Source organism: Coenobita brevimanus, chromosome 45 (genome assembly GCF_032717465.1).
Source record: "Coenobita brevimanus isolate Jiangsu-jjx chromosome 45, ASM3271746v2, whole genome shotgun sequence".
In the NCBI taxonomy this organism is placed as follows: Eukaryota; Metazoa; Arthropoda; class Malacostraca; order Decapoda; family Coenobitidae; genus Coenobita; species Coenobita brevimanus.
The window spans coordinates 29,457,210-29,484,459 of NC_136998.1; the positions used below are offsets into that span (position 1 = coordinate 29,457,210).

The 27,250-nt window shown below is 40.1% G+C and overlaps 1 protein-coding gene across 1 annotated transcript; it reads left to right on the forward strand.

Moving 5' to 3' along the window:
• The first annotated feature begins 1,683 nt into the window (after positions 1-1,683).
• Positions 1,684-26,222, forward strand: Orc3 (origin recognition complex subunit 3). Its single transcript, XM_080271351.1, has 14 exons — positions 1,684-1,710; positions 4,051-4,206; positions 5,049-5,290; positions 8,185-8,323; positions 8,708-9,057; positions 9,323-9,482; positions 11,342-11,455; positions 12,425-12,622; positions 15,011-15,127; positions 17,852-17,990; positions 20,098-20,258; positions 21,530-21,766; positions 25,320-25,504; positions 26,117-26,222. Exons 1-14 carry the CDS (start codon positions 1,684-1,686, stop codon positions 26,220-26,222), a joined length of 2,331 nt encoding a protein of 776 aa, XP_080127477.1.
• The last annotated feature ends 1,028 nt before the right edge of the window (positions 26,223-27,250 follow it).

Below are 27,250 nucleotides of genomic sequence, written 5' to 3' on the forward strand. Positions count from 1 at the left end.
AATGGGATTGTGTATATAAAAAAAAAAAAAAAAAAAAAAAAAAAAAAAAGTCCTTGATTTATAATCACCAATAAAGCAATTCATCGCATACCTGTTCCTTGTAAAAGAAGGATCTGGGGTGCATGGGAAAAGGGTGACATGGGCTGAGTGGTCAGAAATAAATTAAAAGCGGTTCTCAGTAGAATGCTTATCTACCAGTATAAATCACATGTGCTTACCCAATAACCAGTGTAAATGTATCAGTAGGTAAGAAACAAAGTCTAGTGCTGGACTCTAAAACCTCTAGCATACCATAAGCTATACTGGCATATGTACTACCGGTACAGTATATTGTAATTTGTGGTACAGTACAAGAAATTACTGTAAAAGGTTTCTTTACACAGCTTTATGGATCTTATAAAAACCAAATCAAACAAAACCTAATTGTGAATGCACCTAACAGAACTTCCTTTCCATAGTTGTGATCACAGATAGGGCACACAGCTGCTGGTCTGGTCCCAAATGCTTGCATCAGTATAATGCTCACAACAAGCAACATGGCCAAAACAGTACAACAAAGTTATATAAGCAAGGAATTTCCCCTACTGGTACTTGTAGATTTTTACCATTCTGATACTCAAAATGGAATATGTATAGGGAATTTTTTTTTTTTTTTTGATAGCTTACCACATATATCTCAGAAAACTATTGCATACTCCGGATATCTGTATATTACAACACTGCCGTATCTTGGACAAAAATGAAAATGAAATTCTGACAAATGAAAGTGATAGATCTGATGGGTTTGTGTATTCCAACGGAGGCCCTAATATAAAGACATTCATGGTCAGGAACTTCTCTCTAGTATATCGGCACAAGCATTAAAAAAAAAAAAATACAATGATTGTTTACATACACCTACCTTTTGTTGGGGACAAATGTAAACAAAAGCAGTTTGGTCCCACAAAAGAACCTTGCGTTCTCGAAGTCTGTAAATATCAAATAACCAACAAATACATGAACTGTGGCCAGCAGTAAATACGCTGCTTGGATATGAATAAAACAAAGAAGGCTAAAATGCCACCCAAACATAAGCCAAAACATATGTGCAAGATAAACATTAACATTGCAAGGTCAGACATACACTGCTATTGTCCGTGTAGCTCCTATATCTCAACTAACGCAAGCATCTGAATTCTTACCTTCGTTGCCAAAGAGACTCCAAAGCTTGGCGATAAGGATCCCCATAATTATGAAATAACAGGTTAATGGGTATGTGAGACAACTGGCGAGAGCAACACACAACCTCACCCTCACGACTGGCTATATAGAACTAACTGTACATTGGTCGCTCAGCCCGTGACGTCGTTGTGATGTCAAATGACGTCATACTAAAACAACGCCTGACAGCAAAATGAACACAAATCGAACATTTGCCTAAATATTGTTGTCTTGTTTTTCTTCATTTATTTTAAAACTAACATCGTATTCTTCGGATAGCAAGTTAAGATATTAGCACTTATTTTTTACTTTGCCATGTCGTGCAGTATAATTAATTTTTCCGTTATGACAAGCACATAAATGAATTATGCAAATGAACTCCTAATAATTCATGATGCCAAAATACTTTTTAAGCAGAAGTAGAATATAAACAATAGTAAAACCGCGGGAAGTTTAACAGCTGAGTATCAGCTGGCGGAAGGGATGGCGGCAACTGTGTCAGTCTCAAAGGTAACTGTTTACTTCGTATATTAGTGGAGGTGCTGGAGAGTTTCTCTCAATGGCACTGATATAACCAGACGACTTCGCAGCCCGATTATACACACGTCCCACGAATCCTGCTCCGTCCCCCGAAAGGAGGATGGTGGACTCCAGGAGGAGGGCAGCTTCAGTCTGCAGTCCACAGGGTTCGCTTTTCAGATAAGTCTGGGGCCACAACAACAACATAAGCGGAGGTATCTCATGCCATTCAGGATGATCAAGAAATTCTACTAGGATAAGGTTCACTACTTTTTAGATGATAAAGAATGTAAAATGCATATGAACTGTCGTTCTTTTTTTAAAAAAATCCGATCCTTATGGATATCTCAAAGAGAAAAGAGAAGAGAGTTAGCAGAAGCTCCCTCTCCTGATAAGTGTCAAACACATAGGGGGATATCAGCTTTCATGACCTTTGTGCAGTTGATAAGGACCCTATTTTGATAACAAAAGCTTGTAGTGGTAAATATCATATTCATATAGTGTACAGTATTATGATTTGAGTGTTCCCTGTTGTTTTCCAATTCATATTATTCGTACTCCCGAATTCCATGTCTCATGTTGTGACAAATGGGTCCTTCAAGAATTTTTCTGAAAGCCTGCTACCAGTAAAGCTAACCTAACCTAACCTACCGTAAGTAATGTTGAATTATGCCCAGGTTATGGTCAAAACTATGAAAAGCTCCTTCCTATACAGTGGCATAGCCAGCATCTGGAGCACAGGTTATCCTGGAAATAAGCCTGGAGCACAGGCCACCCTGGAAATATGCCAAAGGCTCTGGCCATCCCAAAAATATGCTTGGGGCATTGGCTATCCTGGAAATATGTCTAGGGCACTGGTCTCATGTCTAGGGCACTGGTCACCCCAGAAATATGCCTGGGGTGCTGGCCACCCCTTAAAATACTGTGTCTGGCTAGCCAGGAGAATTCTCCTGGATGTCTCTAAGTAGTTCTTTGTGAGCCATCCCATAATAAGGTTCTTTGAATCTTAGTTATGCCCCCGATCCTGTAATGCAATATTATATTTTTCCTTTTATAAAATGTAACAGGATTATGAAAATGCTGGAATGGATGTAAAAGTTGCAAAAATATGTAATTTTGACATCAGAGCCTCACTGTTATGGACCAGCTGGGGGGAAGCCTGATCAATTAAAGCCAATAATCTGCTATATCCAATGGTCCCCCCCTGAGGTGGAATTTCAAAAACATGTCTGAAAATAAATGAGTACAGTAGCATATATTAGTACTAAAAAGTGAAAATTATACCCATTTTACACTAAATTGGCCCATAATTTTACCCTTTTGCAGTTTAATTCACATCATTGTCACTGGACTTCTTCATGACTAGTACTGCACACTTTTACTATAGTCTTATTACAACTCAGTAATCGTGACGGGGAGAGGGCAATTTCAGGCCAGGATGGAGTAAAAAAGGATAGGAAACAATACTGCATTCAATATAAGACATTGTTTGTTATGACTGACGGAAGTCCAGAGGCTTCATAGCGTTCAGTAAATCTGATATTTGGTTTATTGACGTACATCAAGATGGGGGTCTACTGTATTGTAATTAAAACTTTATTAGTCGTAACCCACAAAAAGTGGATACAGATCACTCACTTATAACATTGCTTTTAACTCAGTCAGTCTGGAACATGAATCCATTTTGACAGAACCTGAAAACATTATTACACATATTCTATCCCATTTACATTAAGACTGACAGTCATGCCTACCAAATCATGCCTCTGTGGGTAGTAACCGTTCCCCCCTCAGGTGCTGGTGTGCAGAGCCAGCAAACTGGCAAGAGACTTCTTCAACTTCATGACAAATGCTGCATGATTTGATGTTAGTGGGCAGGTGAGCAAGTGAGCCAGCTAGCGGTGGTGGGATGGAGACAGATGCTGTTGCAAGGGAAAAATTTATCAGAGTTGTAGGCCTCACATGGGCATTTTGGAAGTGAGTAGCGTTCTGGTAACTGGGGGTTAGTAATTGGGATCATGTAGTGAGATGAAAGGTCAGGAGTGTGATTTTGGGGTTGAAGCTGGGACAGAAACATAATATTCATAAGGTAAGTTCATTCTAATATGCGAGTCAGTGACAGAATGCCTGTACTGCACTGTATATAGATGTCTTCCTTTTACAGTAACTATCTAGTTTCTCTCATGTCACCATGAAAGTACTGTATATACCGTACACGCATGATCGCTTCTCCCCCACGTAGCCTATGTCAGCCATTGTGTCATATTAATATTGCTATTAGGTTAAGATTGCTAATATCGTGCATCTAAATCTTATTTATTTTGATTTTAGGGTGTGTTTGCCTTCAAGAGTTCCAAAGGAAAGAAGAGGAAAGATGACGGTTTACCTGTACTGGACCATTGGACCAGGGATGATGACGATGATATCAAAGAACGTACATATAAGAACTACACTAAGTGTTGGGAAAGTGTCACCAAAATCCTTACAGTGAGTTTAATATACTGTGCTTTAGTGTAATTACTGTCCCTCTGTATTACCATAAAAGTACCAGAAGACCTTAGTTTTGAAAGGCATATGATTTTGATATATAAATGACTGTTTGTGTGTATGTGTGTGTGTGTTTGTTTGTTTCCCCATCTGTAAAGGTCACTGCAGCATTTGAAAAAGATGCTGTCCTGCTACTATTGTCAGTCAGCTTCTGGCTTATAAGGGAGATAGTAATGGAGTGGACTGCGTAGTGAACTTGGAACTGTGCAATTATGGGTTCAGTCCCAACTTTTACTGGGGACACTGTGAGAAACTGGTTTTATTCAATTGTGTTCATTATTCCACAAGGTCACCCGTACTAATACCCAAAACACCCGATTTGAATTTTATATTTGTCACATATTACAATAAAGAAAGAGTATTAGTACTGTACTCAGGTGTTGATACATGAGGGCTGTGTAAGACCCAGACTCCTACTGATATGTGGTATGTGGACTGCTGGACCTTGGGTGCAGGCTTCCAAGCCCATTTCTAAAACTGGAGATATTAATAAAATAGAGTATGGAGTAGTAGAAGTAGTAGTCAGTGTCAGTGAACAGTGATCAAGACAAATGGTGCAACACTGAATACAGTACAGTATATTACTGATTCTTGTGAAGGTGAACTACTTTAAACCACCCACATGTCCAGTAACCTCACAGAACCTTCAACAATGACAGTTTTGATACCTGTCTCATTTTGTCTCATGTGAAAAATGGCAATAGTGCCCATAGTAGACAGATAGCTGTGTGAATATCTTGGGTATGAGCATACTTATTCTTTGTTATTTATTTTTTTTACAGGAACTTCAGGATCATGTTCATGCCAAAGTATTCCAAGAGTTAGTTGACTTTGTAAGAGAAGCTGGAGAGAAGATGAACATGGATAGGCTGGGAGCAGTAAGTGACATTCCCACTGCCTGCCTAGTGACTGGAGTAAATATGCCTGACCACAACTCAATCTTCATGAGCCTGGTGCACCTTCTGACTGAAGGAGTTACATTGCATATTGCTAGACTTCGCAGCAGAGATTGTACCACTGTCAGGTATTATCCATAAAATCCTGGTGAATGTAAACCATTATCATCATCATCACTATCACCATGATGATGATGATCATCATCATCATAATATTATCACCATCATCGTTTGACCATACCAAATTTGACTCCATAAGTTAAAACCTATCTTAAGTCACTTAAGACAACACACAGCTGCATGCACAGTCTCCTGACATCCACCCTTCTGAATCCTATCTCCCTCGTGAGGACTGGGTCCACCTGGCCAGGCTGAGATGTGGGCACCATCCAGCCCTCTTGAGCTACCAGAAGAGGCTGGATGACTCCATCGCTGATGCCTGTCCAAGATGTAGCACGGCACCCCATACTATTAAGCACATTATGGAAGACTGTATTGCACACAATCATCTACGCCAACAACACAACATACACTCTTTGAAAGCTCTGTGGGAAAGCCCAGTCTCAGCCATGGCCTTCCTAAGGGACTCAGAGCTGTTCGGCCAGACTGCCTGGGGAACAACTACTACTACTACCTATCTTAATTTACCTCAACATGGTCAAGTGTATAGTTGGGGAAGGTGGCGGGTGTCTCTGGGTTGACTGCTGAAATGCTGAAGGCCTCAAGAGATGCTGGAGTGACTTTAGTTACTAACTATCTATCTATTGCCAGATGTCTTAATCTCATAAGGGGTATAGTCACTGATTTGATAAATTTAATTATATATGAGTGTGTTGTCCCAGATGACTGGCTGGAGAGTGTGATTGTGAATATGAATAAGAAGGATAATGTCATGGAAAGAGAAAATTATTGAAGCATAAAACTTTTGGACCAGGTATTGAAAACATAATGAAAGTAAAGGAGAGAGTTCTAACCAGTGATGTCATATTCACTGTCTAACTTCATCAGGAAAAATATGTAGGACAGATAAGGGAGCTGTTCTTTGTTTTTGTTGATTTGGAGAAGGCCTTTGACAGTCTCTAGAGATTGTCGTTTTCGTTTTTAAAGGCTCCAACATGCTTGCATGTGTCGGCCTTGGTCACCTAATGGCGGCTCTCCATGCTGCACGATCCATTGCAGCCTCCCTGTTCAGTCCCTTAACCCTAAGGTCACACTTAATGACCTCGTCCCATGTCTTTCTCGGTCTACCCCTCATAACCCCACCCCCAATATTAACACTTCTCACCTTCCTCACCCAACTATCATCCCCCATCCTCTCCACATGTCCAAACCACCTCAATCTACCTCTCCTCATCACAACACCAATACACTCCAGTCCCATCCTACCTCTCAACTCTTCCATTGTAAACCCAGCCCCTCCAGGCCTTGGACACAGGGACGCACTGCACATCCACCTAATCATTGTCATTTCTGTACGTCTGAGCCGGCGAATGTCTTCCTCCTTCACTGCCCAGGTCTCACTGCCATACAGCATTACACTCCTAACACACGCTGCATACAAAGACCCCTTAGCACGTAGGGAGAGCCCCCTCAATGTCAGGAGAGGCAAGAGCTCCCTGAACTTCTTCCAACCACTTCTCACCCTAGCCACAGAGCTAGCTCCAGCCCCACCTCCAGCACACAACATGTCTCCTAAATAACAAAACTCTTCCACACACTCAAGAGATTCACCAGCAAGTTCAATTCTTTCACGTCTGACGATCTCCACCTGCTCACCTCGGCACGCCGTACACATAAAATCAGCATTATCTCGCAGTCTACCTCTGATACCACTACATCTCTTATGCACCCATTTATCACACACACCGCACAAGATGGAATTACTTCCCACGCCCTTGTGGCAAACTGCACATGGCCACTCTCCCTCGTCTTTGACAGTACCGCCACCAACCCTAGATATCATCACTTTTGTTTTATCTGCATTTACCCTTAAACCCTTTTGCCCCATACCATCTCTCCACTTCCTAAACCTTTCCTCCGCCTCCCTTTCATTCTCTGCAATCAACACCAAATCATCAGCATACAACAACTCCCACGGGAGTCCGTTTCTAAAGTCACGTGAAAGGGCTTCAAGTACCATGATAAACAACATGGGACTCAAGACTGACCCCTGATGCACACCAACATTCACGGAAAACTCATCACTCAAATCTCCATTCACTCTCACCTGGGTGTGAGCACCCACATACACGGCCATAACCACCCTAACCAGCCACTCCTCCAAGCCAAGCTTTCTCATTGCCCACTTCACCACCTCTCTAGGGACTCTGTCAAAGGCCTTTTCCAAATCAACAAAAACAAAATAAAGATCCCTTCTCCTACCAATATATTTTTCCTGAAGCTGTCGAACAATGAATATGGCATCAGTGGTCCCCCTACCTGGCATAAACCCAAACTGCATCTCATCAATATTCACTCTTTCTCTAATCATACCTTCTAAAACTCTCTCCATTACCTTCATTATCTGATCTAAAAGCTTTATACCTCTATAATTCCCTCTTTCCAGGGCATCACCCTTCCCTTTATACACATTTACAATTACACTCTTCAGCCAATCATCTGGGACAACACAGATGATTGGCTGAAGAGTGTAATTGTAAATGTGTATAAAGGGAAGGGCAGTGAGATGTGGGCATTGAGAAAGCTTGGGGTCGAGGAGTGGCTTGTTAGAGTGGTTTTAGCTATGTATGTGGGTGCTCGCACCAAGGTAAGAGTAAATAGAGGTCTGAGTCATAAGTTTTCCATAAATGTTGGTGTGGATCAGGGGTCAGTCTTTAGCCCCATACTGTTTGTCATGGTGCTTGCAGTTCTCTCATGTGACTTCAGAAATGGACTCCCATGGGAGATGTTGTATGTTAATAACTTGGTGATGAGTGCACAGAATGGAAGGGAGGTGGAGGAAAGATTTAGGAAATGAAGAGACAGAATGGGGCACAAGAGTTTAAGAGCAAATCCTTTGCAGAAGTGCAGTGTACAAGATGATATCTCAGCTGATGAAGAAAAGTGACTTGGTAGACCCAGAGATAATGGAAGAGGTTTCAGGTGTCCCTGGGCTAAAGCGAACTCAGTGTACCATGCCTGTTCTTATTGCTTGGTATAAGGTCAGTTATATGTGTGATGATGCATTTCTAATTTGGTCATGTTATCTTCAGGCTATTTTGTATGCCTTAAGATTGGCATTTCAAACTATAGAGGTTGTATATAGCCTTCTTTGCCTTTTCTCTACAAGTGGTGTCTCTTAATCATGATAGAAACATTTAGTAGGAGCAAAAATAAACTGCAAACAGATCACCATATTGATGGGGTTAATATTTACTTAGCTCCCATTAATTGCAGTATATATTCAGTTTTCAGTATATTTATTTACTTTCTATATTTTCTATATCCTTTTGTCACTATCTGTTCATTCTCATCCTGCAGATTTTCCCATTTAATTTTGTATCTGAACTCTTCTGAATATCCCTTACCCATTTTGACATTTTCAGGAGCTAACAAGTGATGGGGATGATAACAGTATCTTCCCAAAGACTGTTGGATCTCCTCAAAAGATTGCTAGAACCCCTAAGAAGACCCCAGCATCTCCTCTTAAGGCTCCTAAATCTCCACATAATACTCTAGGATCTCCAAGAAAACGCATGGCCACGACATTCTCGGAAAAATTATTAGGTTCTCCTTGTACATCTTCAGAATCCCAAGGAAAGCCATCAAGAAAGAAGATAAAATTGAGCACCAAAACGAGTACAGGGAAAAGTCACAAGTTACCTCTAATTGTTATTTTGGAAGATGTTGAGAGTTTTCCTCCCAATGTTCTGAATGACCTCATTTTGATTTGTAGGTAAGTAGAGATTTTCACATTTTTGTTCTTAAGAAAAACTGCCTTGGATTTGTAGTTAATTTTAAGATAGTGAAAGTTGTGCAGTCATTGCATACTCTTTGTCTGTGTTTTCTCTCCTTGCTTACTACATCCTTCAGTGGGGAAGAAAAAAATAATGATGATGATTACTTTGTTTAAAGAATCCTTATATAGGAAACAAGGTCAGGATGATGAGGGGGATGAATAAATGTTAAATATGCTTATGAAACACACTGAAATATTCCAGTGAACACAAGAAAGACTTGCCAATTGTACTAGTCTTTGGAGTGGCCACAACTTCTGCTGCAGTACACCAGAGCTTGTCTCAGGAAGCCTCAGCTTGTGTTGCCATGGAAGTGTTCCAAGCTCAGCCCTCCACACACTACCTCAACCATGTCATTGAAAAGGTAAATTTTGATTATTAGATTTTTTTATTTATTTATTTTTTTTTTACAAGAACACTGTCAGTTCTGGTGATAAGTTTAATCTGATAATCAGAGGTATCACTACGGTAAATAAAATACTCTACTAAATTTCATGCTTGACCATGGAGGGATTAATTGAGGTAGTTTTTGACCCTTTAATCAGTAATGGTTCCCTAAGCTGATTAGAATCATTTGGCATGGGAGTTATATGCAGATGATTTGGTGCTGACAGCTGATGAAAAGGAGGGTGTTGTGGAGAAACCGATGAAGGAGAGTACAGTGTCAGCATTTTTGTTTTACAGACTACCATTAACACACAACCCAGAACCAGGTAATTGTGAATGTGGGGATTCAGCTTTAATACTGTACCTTGGAAATTATCTTTCATACCACTACATCTCTTTATGTAACCCACAAACACCACACAAGCTGGGGTTTCTATGAACCTTCAATCTCATTCTGCATTTCCACACAAGAGGATGACAGTAGCTGCCGAAACTTCTTGTAATATATCGTTTCCTCTGCCAGTGTGGGTTTCTCCATCCTCATTGATATTCATGATGCTGTGATTCTTTATCTGTTCTATGAATCTCTTTTCTGCATCTAGCACAAGCTCACTCATCTGTCTCATCCATGAGCCTATGTCTTCCCCACATTTACTCAAACTTCTAGACTGCTGGGTAGATTGTCTGCCTGGATCTGAGGAAGGTACCTGATAGGATGCCACACAAAAGATCACTGCAGAAACTGAAAACTACTGCAGGGGTGCATTGTTCAGGTCAATGGAAAGTTCTTTACGGGGAGACAGATGAGAAGAGTCGTAAAAGAAAATTTTTCCCAGTGGAGTAGTGTAACAAGTGGTGTGTCCCATGATTCTGTGTTGGCTACAGTTATGCTTTTGATATACTGTATGTAAGTTACACACCAGAAGAGTTTGCTATTTATTGTTTATGAATTTTGAATGCAGATGATACAAATATTGTGAAGCATTGCAAATGAAGGTAACTGTAGTGAGTTGCAAGATGACTTGGACACAGCATAACTGGAGCCATACTTGGAGAACACACACACACACACACACACTAAAAGGAAGGAGAGAAAGGGGAGACATGATTGCAGTGTTCGGGGCCATGATGGAAATAGACAGAATTGATAAAAATGATCTGTTTGTGTGGGATGGGAAAGTAACAAGAGGACATGGAATGAAACTGAAAAAGCCAAGTTGTTTGAAGGATATCAAGAAATATAGCTTTCCATATAGATGCATAGACCTGTAGAACAGCCTGGACAAAGAGATCATCCAGTCTAAAAACTTAAATGAGTTCAAAGCAAAATTTGACAACGAGAAAAAGAGACGGGACCCCACGAGCGTAGCTCATTTCCTGGACTAGGTAAATACACACACACACACACACACACACACACACACAATGTTTTTGAAACAGGAGAAAGTTGCAAGGGACCTAGTTGTGAGCATGAAATTGGAAGAGAGAAGCTCAGTGCAGTAAGCAACATACTGGTATAGCTAGAGTGCTGGTCAACCTAAGAAATACCAGTTTTTATACAAAAAAGTTTAGTTCCCAAACAGAAGCATAGCTAATTGGAACTTTGGGCAGGGGGGGGGGTAATGTGACTAATGAATTTCAGTTTATTTTTAAAAACTGAATACAAGATATGGAGACGATTTTTTTTTTTTTTTTTTTTTTTTTTTTTTTTTACTAATGTTGTTGGATTGTAATTTCCTGGCACTCAGGCGCCATCTGTGGAAATGTGGTAAGTTACTTTCATTTACATTTAATAATATCAGTTATTTGAGTACCATAATTATACTTTTCTTTCAGATACTGATGTCCAAAAATGTGCTCTTCCGTGTTGGAGGCAGACCTTTCAAATTACTCCTCGACATATTCCTTTACAATGATCTCTCTGTTGAGAAGTTTGTGAAGGGACTGAAGGTAAGTGCAACTTTATTATTTGTGTTCATTGGTAAAGTAGATCAGTGTTTCCCAAAGTTTGTCAGTTGATACCTGAAACAATCTTTTCCTACCATGGCGGCCCAGGTTATTGGTACATAATTGAATATCAGGTTCGCTGATTAACATTATTTCATTATATTTCTAACTGGACAAAAATCAAATGATAATTTATCTAGGAATCTTAGCTAACAAAATAAAGGAAGCAGTGGATGAACGATTTGTCTACATGTGAGTTCCTATTTGGCTGTCATGGTGCTGGGTGGACTCATGAAATTTCTGATGTGGGTTTTAACAGGAAACAGATGCAGATAATTTGATGTTGATTGCGCTTTTTGTGGTAGGTGGGGGCACTCACTACCCACTCACTCGATGTAGTGCTGCTTTGGGTGTCTGCCCTTTCCTCTCTTCCTTCCTTCCTCTTCTGTCTTTCTTTCCTTCATTCTTTCCCCTTCCTTCTGCCTGTGGGTAACTCTACACTGAGTGACAAGTCAAATAGTTTCCTGTTCACCACAAAACCATTTACTATGCTGGGTGGTAACCATATAACCAAATTATGGCACCTGGTGGTTTAGTGAGTAATTACGGTGTTTCAGTCGGACTGAGCCAATGCAGGTTTATATCCAAGGGATGGTTGGGGTTTATTGCACACGTAATGCCACTCAGGGATGAGTGAGGCTGGTCACTGTCATCTTAAATGTCAGGACCAACTTGCCTATCCCCGGACTTCTTCGCTCCTCATGGGGCAACGTAGTATTGGATGATGAATGAATGAATATGTATATGTGATATACTGTATATGATATACTGTACATACATATATATATATATATATATATATATATATATATATATATATACATAGTGTTAACCTGCATCCCATCCCCCCTCCCCCTGACTTTTTTGTAATACCCGGTACATTGTTCATAATATTGTGGTCTCTCACTTCAGGTGTGCATGATTGAGCACTTTTGGGGGAATCCTTCATCCTTCCTGTGCTGCAAGGCCTCAAAGCGAGCATCAGTCATCAAGAATATGACACCATCTCAGCTGAATGTTATCCGCAAGTTACCTTCTTTCAGGTCACATGTAGAGAAGAGCCCACCTAAGGAACAAACTGCCCTCCTCCTTGATGAAAAGATCACAAAGGTATGGACAGTGATACATGTTATAATCAGACAAATACAGAAAGTCCTTGTTTTATTTTTTAAATTAAATATTTGCTATTAATTCAGCAATATATAGCAGAATAATTACCTACAAAAGTTTTATTAATACCTGTTTAGCTGATTTGCCAGTTTCCCCAAAAGTACAGTACTGTACCATATTTCCCCTCCCCTACACCTAATTCACATACACTCTCCTGATCATTTGCAATCTCCATTCTCTCCACATGGCAATTCCATCTCAGGGTAGGCTGCTGTACTTCCCAACTTTCTAGCACATGCACATCAACACCACAGTTCTCCCAAACTTTCTTGGTTGTCTGACTGTCTTTCTGCATAGTTTCATATTCCCCTTTCATATAACACATTTCCACTCCTCTCACTTTTGTGTACTTCCAACAAAGTCCAAGTTTCTTTTCCATTTGTTAGAGTGAGGATCACATATGGAGGTTAAATGATATGTGAATGAGGTTAAGTAACCCTGGTCTGTCAGGCCAAACAGACCTATCAACCACAGGCAAACAACCACCCCTGCAGGGCCATTCCATGCAGTGAACTGATGTTCTTGAGTTATAGGAAACCATTAGACTTGTCTATCAGTGCAGAGGCACCTGAAGTGGAAAGAAGAGTATCGAAAAGTTACAGGAAGTATGGGAGGAATAGGAATAGAGGATTGCAGGTATAGAAAAAGGGTGACAAAAATGAAGAAAGAAGTAGGCAGCACTACAACAAGTGAGTGGATGATGGTTGTGAACACCCACTGCCTCGTGAATGAGGTATATGAAATTTATAAATACAAGTGTTGTGGGTTGGAGGAAAGGGAGCCTGATGGCAAAGGAGAGAGTGATATGAGGTGATACTGTAAATAGAAGACAGAAATTCATTTTCTCACATTGGCTGTTCAGTGTACAGCATACTGTATAATGGTGAAGTTGTCATGGGGTTGAAAGTGAGGACAGTAGGTACAGAACAGTGGTTCACAAACTTTATCGTTCTGTGGCCCCTGTCTAAATACGATGAAATGTGTCCCCCCCCCCCGCACTCATATAACATCTGTGTCAGTCACCTGTGAAGAAGCAAACAAAGGAACATTACTCGAAGGTGTTTGTTGGCCTGAGATTACAACAGCTCGAGTGATTAAAAATATAGATGCCCTGCGTGCTCATACCTGTATATAAACACGCAAAAACTCAATTGATAACTTAGTGGTATGGCTGAAACTGCATTTTTGTTATTATTTGGGTGGTGTAAGACAGAAAAGGGACAAATGAGCTCTTCCATCTAAAGCTGATTATTCCATTTAACTCTGATGCTAAGAGGCTTGAAAAAAACATAGTGCAGAGAAATATAGACGAAACTGAAACACCCACAGACAGATAATTTGTTGACATCAAGGCAGTGTCCCATTCCTTCGCCAAACTACGTCAATTTCCATACGAAAATGCATATGGCAAATGAGATGCTTCTAGGTTTGGGTAATTGACATTGCATTGCCTCTGGGCATGCATGGTCTGTGCAAGACAGTTTAACAGAAAAAAATATATATTCATCATCATCTGGACCTCCTTTCCCACTCTAGGCCATTCCTCACCAATGTTACCACCAGAAAATGATTATAAAACTTTATCACCAGTTAATTCAAATACTTAAGAATACACCATGGCCCCTTGAAAGTGTATCATGGCTCCCTCAGCGGGCCATGTTCCCAGTTTGAGAACCACTGGTGTAAAACGCAACTCTGATATGGAGAGGTTATTACGGCAACTTGTTTACATGCTGAAGATGCACTGTTGCTGGCAGACAGTAAGTGATCTAAAAAAGTTGGTGAATGTATTTGAGAGAATTTTATGCAAAAGAAAACTGAAAATTCTTCCCATCTGACCACCCAACAACACATGCATGGATGGGAGGGGGGGCTGATGAAGACATGTGTGTGAACTAACTGTGAAAGTTTATGAAAATGGTCTGTTTCCAGTGTACTACATAATATCCAGGGCTGAAGAACAATTATTACCATAGGACTTTTCATTATTATTGTAAAGTCTATTAACTGGAGGATTGTTAAACAGAGCCTTTGCCTATATTAGTTATTCCCACTTCTCATAGCGACTTTTTTACATACTCCCTTTAGAATTTGTATTTTCAGACTGATTCCCATGATATGTCACCTTTGTTTTATATCTCTTTTTGCTATGTCATAATCTACAGAACATTAAAGAAAAATTGCTTCTTAAAAGGTGATTTGCCAGTTTCCCCTCACTTTATAGTTCCAAATGAATGGAAAAAGTCATGATATTTTGGAGTACATCCATTTGTATGTTCTTATTTTTTATTTTATTTATTTATTTATTTATTCCATGCTGCCCACTAGACCAAGATTGGTGAACTGTTGACATCATTAGAGTGCTGGTATATGAGGTTCTGCTGTCTGGTGAAGGTGGTGCAAACGCTGACCTCCACATTGCCTCAGTGCCCCCTTGGCCGACAGGTATTACTTTCATCTGTTTAGATGTAATATACTTGCATATTACTTTCGTTCAGTTGTGTATGGTAATGTTTATGCCTCCCTTGAACCAGCATAATTGTAGAGTGTAGGCCTACCTAATAGATCAGTATGGTACGGTAGTTGACCATACTTTTATAACACAATTAGGAGCCAGTTTGCATTATAATATATACAGGGTGGTTCAGCAAAGCATACGTTAAATTGGAGGATGGACCTCCTTGGGTAATTTTAAACAACAGTGTCTTTATGGTAAAATGTTGAATTCTGAATACTGTAGTTTGCCTGTTACAATACATTTAAGACGTAGTAATGAGGGTGAAAACTGAAGTGAAACCTGGGTATGTTTTTGTGATTATTTATCATACTTTCCCCAACCATCCCTTGGATAAAAACCTTCACCGGCTCAATCCGATTGGAGCGCAATAATTACTCACTAAACCACCAGGCGCCAAAATTTGGTTATATGGTTACCACCCAGCAAAGTAAATGGTTTCCTGGTGTACAGGAAACCATTTGGCTTGTCACTCAGTGTAGAGTCACCCACAGGCAGAAGGAAGAGAAAAGAATGAAAGAAAGAAAGACAGAAGAGGAAGTGTAAAGTTACCCATAGGCAGATGGACAAGAAAATAATGAAGTAAAGGAAGACGGAAGAGGATGGAAGGAATGGAGAGAGGAGAGGAAAGGGCAGACACCTGACAGCAGCACTCACTCAATGTAGTGCTGCTGTCAGGTGTCTGCCCCCATTCCCTGGCCACCCCACTCCCCGGATCCGAAACCTTTGGACTCCTACGTATAGGGTCATTTAAAGACATTGGTGTATGATACAGAGGTTCAAACAAGAGAGGAATTATGGCCATGTGTCTGTGACAGGTGTGAGCACTTTAAACAGTCCAGGCATTTTGGAATCCATCAGACGATCAATAGGACGATGTGTACAAGCTTGCTTAGAGGTACATGGGAGTCACTTTGAACATTTCCTTTAGTTTATAACAAAGAGGTGGACACTACAGAGATCTGTGAATAAATGAGTACAAAACCTACACGAGTTTCACTTCAACTTTCATCATTATTACGACAGCATCTTAAATGTCTTGTACAATGCAAACTATGCAGAATCTGACATTTACCATAGAGCCATTGTGGTTGAATTACCCAAGGAGTTCATCCTCCAATTTAACGTACTCTTTGCTTAATCACCTTGGATAATGCAGCTGTTACTGTTGTTTCTTGACCATGGTCATACCTGGCCTGGCAGACCTGTCAACTACAGGTAAGCAGCCATCCCTATGAGGCTGTCCTACAGGTTCCTTACGTTGCTGATGTTGTGTCTGTGTCTTAATGTGGCATCTGTTGTGTGGTGCTTCATAATGTGGGTTATGTTCTGTGGGCCTGTTTTACTAGTGGGGCACATATTATCCATGATTCCATTCAAGGAGTAACAGAGGAGGGCTGGATGATGACTTGATTGAAAGCCTGTTTTAGTAAACTTGTTCAGCTCTACTTAAGGATATCTTTGATGTGTGGATGTTAGGAGGGGGAACTTGTAGTATAGTGTTTTGTTCTGGGTGTTGTACTTCCCTATACATGAAACATGAAATGTGTATGTAGGTGTCATTTCACTGCTATGGTCCTTTCACCGCAAGAAGTCCGTTCAGGGTGGGGCCCACCTGGTGAATCACCTCTAGCGATGCTGCCAAATCAACCGTAGTACATGCCTCTCTCTCTCTTATTTCCTATCTATGTGCTATTTGAAATTGTTTTTTATGTTCTGTATATAGTAAAGGAAGCTATATAGTACATTGAGTATCACTTTTTAGAATTATAACAACGATTTGAATTAATTCTATGACACGTGGCAGTGCTTTTTTCCCATGTTGCCACGCCGTAGAGTTGCCAATTTGACCATCAATTATCGGATTATCACCTACCCCCATCCCACCTGTTTCTCTCTCCCTCTCTCTCTCTCTTTCTCTCTCTCATCAATATAACAGAAAGTTCCGATGACGAAGAAAATTATGATTAAAGATCAGAGAGAGGATTAGGCCTACAGGGGAAACCTCTTAAAAATAAAACGCGCCTATACTTTTACCTCATAAGTGGTGAGGAAAAAAAAATGGAAATAAATAATATATATACAATATATATATATATATAGAGAGAGAGAGAGAGAGAGAGGTGATGGGGGTAGGTAGGGAGACAGAGTGATAATCCGATAATTGGTGGTCAAATTGGCAACGTCGCACTCGGGGGAATTCCAAATTCTGCCACACCCTGAACGGACTTCTTGCTGCGAAAGGACCATAGTGTTGCAGTATGTTAAGGTGGGATGTTGTTGAAGAGGGTCTGGTAATATTTGTGGGGTAATTGTTTTGTGTGCTTAATTGTACTGTCAGGCTTGGTCCTAACCATATATATAACAGAAGTACCTGTAATGACCTGTCAGATACTTTAATGTGAAGCTACAGAATGTGGTGAAAGTTTTTAGCTTATCAGATAGAGCCAGGATTCTGGGGGCTTGAATGATGAGTGAATGCAAGCATGGCCCATTGGATTGGGCAACCTTGGGCTGTCTGGACGTTGCTACTCCTCACCCTATCCTAGGGTGGGAAAGGAGGTCCGGATGATGATGATGATGATGAAAGGCCTATGCTAGAAATTTAACATGTATTGTACATATGCTAAAGTTGACCATAAATGGTTTCACAGACAAGGGAAGTGCTAGCTTCTTGCTTGTCCCAGTCAATAGTTGAGACAGAGGAGTACCTGGAGGCTACCAAGTTAATCAAGCTGATGGCACGTGAGGAACTACTACCACTGTTGATTAGCATCATGCAGCAGTTACAGGGTAAGGACACGTAAGGGCCTTTAATGTACCGTGAACAGTGTTTATGGTAATTTATGACTATTGAATATTTCATATTTGAGTTACAAAGCAGCAGGAGAATACCAGGCACTGTTATACAATAACTCCTCCTTTAGTAGTATCTAATATACTATAGCAGTGGCCGTGTGTCTGTGTGTATGTGAATTTTAGGCAGCTGAAACTACACATTCAAATCGCACCAAAATTGGCACAGAAATCGCAAAAAAAATCGCTGATGTGAAAAAACTTGGTCCCACCATGATTGAAAAACTTTTACTATATTTAATAAGCGATCACATTTTGACCAAAAAACGACATTCCCAGCGCCTGGCATAGGATCTCCGTAGAATTATTTGCTCGTAGCTACAACAGAAATATATTATAGCAGCGCGAGAGCTGTCCACAGGAGCAAGTGCAAGGAGCCCGAAGGGCCAATGAGCACTTGTTTGTCATTTTATGTTTCTACACCATGAATACTGGTACATCTTCAACACTATTTAAATAATAATATCAAATTATATTTTTCATTACAGCTGCAGCTACAGAATATTTTAATGAAGTATTCTTTGCTATCTGTGTTGGTTATTAGTTTTTTTACCGAGAGAGACTGTAACTCAGTGTGATCTGTTGATGAATGGACAGAGAGTTGATTGGTGAAAGAATTTAAGTTCTTGATGCAGTTACAGAAAAGAGAAATAATAATGTGTATTGGAAATGGAGAGTTGAAAGGCACAGGGAAGGCCGGTGTCTGGCGCTATGAATGTCTTGATACTGAAAAGAAGTTTGAGTGTGGCTACAAGAGGATTGCATAAAGGTGTGTTGTGCACACATTACCCTAATATGTGAATATGAGACAGATGTGGCATGGGAGTGAAAAGCCAAAAGTGAAAGTGGGATTATTGAGTAATGTGTATGAAGTGTGTAGAATGGATAGTATATGAAATAATGTCAGTTGTCAATTACTAATACAGTAGAAGAGAATGCTTTGATGCTGTGGTCATGTTGTGAGAATGGATGTAAATAGAATGGTAAAGTGTACAGTATATTTAAGTGACTTGAATGTGGGAGGAGTCATTGTTAAGGGAAAAGAGTGGGTGGATATGGTAATGAGGGTGTAAGAAAGTGAGATATAGAAGTTGATGAGGCTAGGAAATTGACAGGGGATCGAGTTGGTTGGATGAATTATGTAAGGGGGAGAACCTGACAAGGGTTTGGCACTCCATTTCTTAGTAGATGGATTAATTGTCTGGCAGGTATGTGTTAAGTGCATTTATAATGAAAAAGGAAAGAAATTGTAGAGGGTTAAGCCTTTGAGATGGAACTAGGTTTCTGGGGTCTTAATGGTGTGTGAATGTGTGTCTGGCACTTTACATTGGGTGTTTCTTTTGCTTTCTGTTTCCTTGTTTTGTGGAACCTACCACACCCCTTCTTCGTAGGGGAAAAGGAGGTCATGATTATGATGATAAAGATAATATTGTATTGATATGGGTTTTTATTTATTGCAGGATTTTAGTTTCCAAAGAAGGGTTTTTGAACCTCTGGTAAATATACTTAATTGTCAGAATGAGGGTTAAATGAAAAGAATCCCAAATTGGCATAAGAAATGAAATACATTTTTAGGACTAACTGATCCAGTCCTGGATAGAACTGTTGATCAGCAATAGGTTCCGTCATTGGTAAGTTTACTTTTCACTGGATTTTGTGCACCAAAGATGGCAACAGCAAATATTTGGCTGGTATTGGGGTTCAGAGAGTACATAACAGGACTGTATATGATAACACTGAGCTCATCCTTTGTCATCTGGAAACAGCATGACAAGACTGTATATTCATCATTATTCATGATCACAATCCCAACCTCTTTTTCCCACTCAAGGACTGCATGAGATAGGATTCAGAAAGCTAGAAAACTTAAAGCACAGGAGATGGAGAAGTATCAGTGATATGGGCCAGACACTCGTTCACATCATTCAGGCCCCTGGAATGTTGGCTTTCCTTCACAGGCCTAACCATCTGCTTTTTTTTTTTTTTTTTTTTTTTTTTTTTTAGGTACGTTATGATCAGTTCCCTGATAGATTACCTTCAACAGAACATGGTGAAGATGACATTTTGTCTGAGGTTCACTATGAGTTGTCACTGTTGGTTGGGCAGTTGCAAAGCTTGGATCAGTTGGATGAGGTGGCTGAGGACCTTGGGGAGGAGGAGAAGCCTGTCACCCTTCGTGCCTCTGACAGATTCAACCTGAAGGAAGTATGTTGCATGTGATAAAGCTGTGTCAACTTTCATTATGCTTGATTACCCATGTGTAAGTCAAATGAAAGATTGTAGTGTTGCATCATTACCCATCTACAGTCACTGTGCTGCTTTCATGTGACAACACTGAGTGATAAATGGTATTGTTTAGGCCAGGAAACCATTTATTACAATGGACTGTAACTATATAACCAAATTAATCCTTGATGGTGTTATAACCAAATTAATCCTTGATGGTGTAGTGGGTTAAGGCATTCCAACTGGATGTTACCTGTAAAGATTTACATCTAAGGGGTGGTTGGAGTTTATTGTTCACACAATACCACTCAGAGGCTGGCAACTAGGCATTTACCCTGTTATCTTATACACCTGATGGGGCAGTAAAGGACTGAATAGATAATACACACTTCTAAGACGATACAATAGCAGAGGTTTAATCATTAGCAAAATACCTAGAGAAAGCTATAAAACAAACACAGCAATGTTAATATCACAAGGTCACTTCTGCCAAAAGTTAAAACTGAATAAACCCATGTTTTTTAAGATAGTACTGTAATAGACAAAAGGAGGATAAGCCAGAAGCATTATAACATATGCTGCCAGAAATAACTCATAAATAAGCTAAAGTTCTGCCAAATTGAGAGTAAAAAAAGCTGTCCAGTTAGAACAGTGCATATATGGTTATAAGCTGTCTGCACATAAGTTGTTGTAAGCACATGAAATGAAAATGCAAACAGAGTAAACATACTGAGGAAGCACAGACTCAAAGTAAACATGCAGGAAATAGCAAAGAACCAAGAAGAGGAAGTGCCCCATTTATACTGCTGCAAGAATAAATGAATGGTGAAGCAGTAGTATGATCATGAGGGGGGTAGGGACAATCATCAAAGTCTTACAACACAGAAGAGCAAAATCGCCCTCTCCTACCTGCCGGTAGTTCACAGGCTCTTGCTGAAGTGGAGAGAATATCCCAAGATGGTGTTAGATTTGAAAGCTCTCAACAAGAAACCATATGGGCAATTCAAGTGTCTTAGCTTCAAAGTGGAAAAGTTGAGTAACTTTACTCCTCAGACTAGTTATGAATAGTGTACAGCTGTTTAGTATGTGACTGTAGGTATGGTTCAGGATATGCAGTACAGTGTAGTAGTACATTTATCATTATTCTAACTCTTACCCAATAGTAAGATTAAAAAATATATATATATATATATACAGTTTACTGTGACATACACTGTACCTGCACAGTACTTTTCTTTTTTTTCTTACAGAAACTTCTGGAAATGGCAAAGAAAAAATCTAAAAAGACAAATGTTTATGACTCATTACGAAGTGATGTGATACAGCTGCTGACAACAGCATTCGAAAAGCACCTGCAGCCTCCATTTTCACAACCACTTCACGAGGTTATGTTCCTCAGTTCCTCTTCTAGTGTCAGGCGGCTTCTGGTCGGGATGCCAAGACCTGCCCTCACAACAGCCCTTGTCAATCCTCACCATTATTTGCAGGTAGTGCTCTTTGTCTTATATTTGATTTACCCCTGGTGCTTAATGTGACCATTGTAAGTGTTGTCTTTTCATCACTTGTTACATTATACACTGTACTGTACCACATAAAGGCATGTAATCATTGAATCTCTTGGTAAATTCTTAAATTTGAGAGGCTGACCATTAATCCCTCTATTCCTGATGAAAGGGGCAATGAAAGGTTGGATGATGGATGGATGGAGTTTTATAAATACAGTACAATATTATGCATTCATGCTATATACCCATGACATAGATCCATCCATTATCCACTCATTTGTTTAACCCGTACCATTCTAGCGTCGTAGATCTGGTTCCCCCTCAGAAACGCCAGTGATGTAGATCTACATCATGCAGCATTGAGAAGTCATTGCAAGCAACCGAAGTGTAATGGAAGGTAATAATGTACCGGTATATCGCTAACTTCAGACATTTCTCCTCTATGCTGACAACAGTGATTTAGGAGCTTGGAAGGCAAATGAGTCTTCACAGGCTCACAGCCACTCTTCTGTCTCAGCAACCTTGAAGATTTCAGAGGTCGAGCAGCACCAACCTGACGCGAGTCAGCCAACTTTCTGGCTTTTGTGATTACTTTTATTAGTGCCAGGGATCTTATATTGATGTATTAAGCCCATTTAGCCAAAAAACAAAAACAAAATCTGTTCACAAGCTCACAGGCGCTCTGCTCTCGCAGTAACCTCAAAGATTTCAGTTGTAGAGTGGCACCAACCCGACTCTGTTTAATCAGTTTTCTGGCTTTAGTGGTTAAGGGACTTCTGTTTGTGCCAGAAATCTTATATTGGTATATTAAGCCCATTTAGCAAGAGAAAAAAAAAATCCAAAATCAGCCAGCATAGAGGAGCCCCCCCCCCTCCCAGCATGGTACGGGTTAATGAAGAAATTACTGTAATTTACAGTTACTTCTTCCTTCCTTCATGCAGACAACAGCAGGGTTTACTCTCGTTCTTGAAACCAGGTATGGAATATACCATCTGCATGTAATGTGATTACCCATATTTTAACATTACAAAATGCGAGTGTATCCACTTTCGAGGATACACATTAATATTTCGAGGAACATGCTGTATTATTATTCGTGAACCAATGTTTGTAATGCTGTTGTTATTCATGTGTCTTTAATCCAGTTGCTTATGTACCTTCTCATATGAAAGCAGAAAGCTTGTCTGGGTCTTCACTGTTTACGAGTGCCCTAATCAGTTTTCCAAGTCCAGGTAGCATCCTCTTGAGTTTATTCTTGCTAATACCTCACTATTTTGTTCATACAGTATTAAGAAAGGCCTCATTTGAAGATTATGTTTAACCCCCCCCAAATCAGAAAGTGTCCTAAGCTGAATAAAATCTTTAGCAGATGGAAAGAAAAAAACAAAACTTCCCAAGGATCAATGGATTAATGCCCTAAGGACCATGGCTGAGGCCGTCATGTCTCTTGTTTTGACTCTAGGCTCATCTGAATGTAAAAGCAGTAGACTGCAGGCTGAAGGTGTACTTCTGCAGTCCACTATTCTCCATTCAGGGGATAGGGAGGGAGGTGAGGGACATTTGTATAGTTAGACAGCAGACATGGCTTGTTATATCAGTGGCACCATGTGAAGGCATCCCTTGAGACTGAGGTAGAGGGAGCCTCTTGCCCAGGCCCCTAGTGAGTTTGAGGTATGCATGCAGGATCACTAATGGATTTATATGGTAGCCTTTTGTGTGATCCTGGCTGGCAAGGTTCCAGTATTACACTGCTACCTTTTTTTTCTTTCTTTTCTAATGCATGGAAGAAGGAACCAAATGCCAGGAGCCCACAAATTGTTCCCTCTAAGAAAAAACAAAAACAAGATAAGAGAGAGCCAAATTCAAGATCCATTCATATCGAGATGCCTGGACACACTGTTTGAAAGACTGGAAATCATAGGCAGTTGGAAATATAGACAGAGGGAGAGTTCCAGAGTTGACCTGTTGCATACAGGAACGACTGGGAGTAACAGTTAATTCTTGCATTAGAGAGTTGGATAGGAAAGGGCCGAGAGTTCGTTGCTAGATAGGTGCTGCATGCCCGCTGTAGTGGTGGAGGGAATGCAAGCAGACAATTCAGAGGAGCAGTGACCACCGAAGTAGTCATAGAAGAGAGATGAAGATCCAGAAGTGCAGCGAAGAAACAGAGATTAAAGGGAGCCAGTAAGAGCAGAGTTAATGAAATGAAAAGCCTTTAACTCCACCTTGCTGAGAAGAACTGTATATATAGGAAGCCTAAGGGGACAGTTTGGAAATTATTATTTATGCCAGACTCGATCAAAAGCCTTTGAGATGTCAAGTGCAATGGCAAAGCTTTTGCCAAAGTCCTGAAAGGAGGATGACCAGGAATCTGAAACTTAGGTGAGAAGGTGCTAGTGGAGTGTCCCTGACAGAACCCATACTGGCTATCAGAAAGAAGGTTGTGATAGGAAAGATGCTTAAAAAATTTTTTAGTTAATAGATTTGAAAACCTTTGAAACACAGGATATGAAAGCAATTGGGTGACAGTTAAAGGGATGGGAATGGTCACCCTTCTTTGGGACAGGCTGAATGAGAGCAAACTTCCAGCAAGAATTCCGGAAAGGTTCAAGTTGACAGGCAAAGGTGTAAGAGTTTACCTAGGCAGGATGTAAGCACAGAAGCACAGTTCTTGAGGACAATAGAAAGGACTCCATCGGGCCCATATGCCTTGTTAGTATTGAGACCAGTGATGGCAGAAAATACATCCATTTAAGAAATTTTAACATCAGCCATGGGGAAGTCAGAGAGGGGAAGTGGTGAAGGAATAACACATCTAAGGTGAAATTGGAGGAGAAAGTCTGAGTGAAAAATTCTGCTTTATCAGTTGAAGAAATAGCTACTGAGTCATCAGAGTGGAAAAGAGAAGGAAGGGTGGACAGGTAGTTTCATGTTTATGTTCATTGTTTTCCATGAACTTACGGAGGTGTAGGTGTCTCTGGATAACTGAAGACTCTTATGATCTGCAGACCATTGGTCATAGCCACTAGAATGAGGACATTCTACCTGAAATGTAGAGGTGTAGGTGGATGAGCTGTGTTTGTCATGAAGGATAGAACATCTTGATATATTTCATAATTATTGCATCATCTGCAACCACACTCGTATAACTACTATATCATTTCTGTCTTGTCATTTCAAAACATAGCTGAGGCCATTAATAAACTCAAGCCCTCAAATAGTTATACTTCTTCATAAGGAAACTTGTCCCATATAACAGTTCCCATCTACCTTCACACCAAGTAGTTCTTCATCCATTTCAACACTTTCCCTTGCACCCTTCCAATAGTTTTCAGTTTCCATTGTAATGTGTGCTGTGTTTTTGTAGCTTATATACTACTTTCAGTATTTGGAAAACCTCTTGATGGTTTGTTATCCTTGACAGTTAAACTAACAAGAAGTAAAGCAAAAGCTAACAGCACTATCCTATCCATGTCACGCCAGCGTTTCATGTTCAGTAATGATATGTCACACATCATTTTCTACTGTTTTTCAGTGTGACTGTTGTCAGCTTGAAGATCCTTCAAGCATTGTAACAACCTTACCAGACATAAGTGTGGCCTACAAGCTTCACCTTGAGTGTGGTCGACTTGTTAACCTGTATGACTGGCTGCAGGCATTCATATCTGTGGTTGGTGAAGATGACGACTCTACACAGAAGAATGTAGATCAGCTATTACAGTATCCTTTGTACTTTAATGCCAGATACTAGTGTATGAAAGAAAACACTATTTGATAACTCAGTGTCACATACTAATCTTGAAGAAACCTTGCCTTTGTTTCAGGAAAATATAACCAGTTTTCATTAGACTGTATTAACTTGAGAGTAGTGTTTGGTTCCAAGCTCGGTGACTAGCTATGTAATCATGACTTGTTATTAGGGAACTCAGCCCCACGAATACACAGAGCTATATTCAACCAGAGACCCATAAATTTTTACAAGTCTTATGTTTAAAAAATTTCTGTATCCTGCTTTACAGTACAGTAGTTATACCTATAAATAAGGAAGAAAGAAAGATTAGTCTGCCTTAGAGAGGTTTTGTAGTATTGTGTGGAAAGTTTGCTTGTAAAGTAGAACCAAAACTTTTTGAAGACTTGAAAGAGGCATGAATGAAAGTGTGGCAAAGTAGCTACATGAAGTTCTTCAACCTTTACAATTTGTACTCTTATATCATACCCACCTTATTTGCTGGCGGATTCATGGCTAGGATCATGATAAAATTTACATATACCGTAGTTTTTTCTTTGTTCTTTTTTTTTTTCTTTCTTTCTTTTTCCTTAACGTGTTTGCAGAGCTCGGTTTGTTCAAGCTGTGTCTGAGATGCAGTTCCTTGGCTTTATTAAACCCACCAAGCGTAAGACTGACCACGTTGCCCGCCTCACCTGGGGTGGTTGTTGACACAACTGCATCCAAAATTATAGTAAGTAGAGTTTTTACCTCCTTCATTTACTTTTCTCTTTGTACTGTCTTGTATTGATACAACAACTTGCCTCAGTTTTGTGTTACTGTATACAGTATATGTGTTGAAAAGAAATTCATTTCATTCATTCATCATCTAATCCTGTATTGCCCCAAGAGGAACGTAGGAGCCGTGGGCTAGGCAAGTTGGTCCTGACATTTAAGTTGAGAGTGACCAGCCTCACTCATCCCTGAGTGGCATTATGTGAGCATTAAATTGCAACCAACCCTTGGATATAAACCTGCCCAGGCTCAATCCGATTGGAAAGAAATTCACAATACAAAGAAACTATGAAAAACACAAATGCCACTCTTCTGGAGTGGGGTGTGATTGTAACAGTCTTTCATTTGTGTTGCCATCTTGAGCAAGTGAACAGTAGTGGTTGTCATATATGTTTTGGGTGTGTGCTTTTTTGTCTTGTTTTAAGGCTTCTATTTCACTTCCCTTTGTGTCCTTGAGACCTTAGAGTTTCCTAGGTCACCTTGGGCTTCCTTTTGGGGTGGGTTTTTGTTTACTTGTATTTTGTACTTTTCTCTGTTATCTCTGTGTCTCTGTGTGCATGCTGCAAATTCTTGGTCTTTCAACTTAGTCACCTGTCTGTCCATATCAGTTTCAGGTTGTCTTGTTTAACTTTGTTTTAGCACCTAGAATCTTGACAACCAAATGAAATATATACATTACTAATCAAAACCAGTCATCAGGGACAGACTTGTTAGCTTATTTAGATCCTTGTACCTTAAAGCACCATCCAAGGCTACTTGCATACAAGTGGGCTTTGTCTTCAGTGATGCAAAGTTGCATCAGGATTCTATATAACAGGTCATCTGGTTGAGGATGGTATGGAACACAACAACAGTGTCTGTCTGCAGACGGTAAAAGATATTGCCTCCACTGAATGACCATCTTGGAGACCAGCATACATACCTTTGGGAATCTTGTGGGATCTGTAACTTTTTTAGTAATGGGC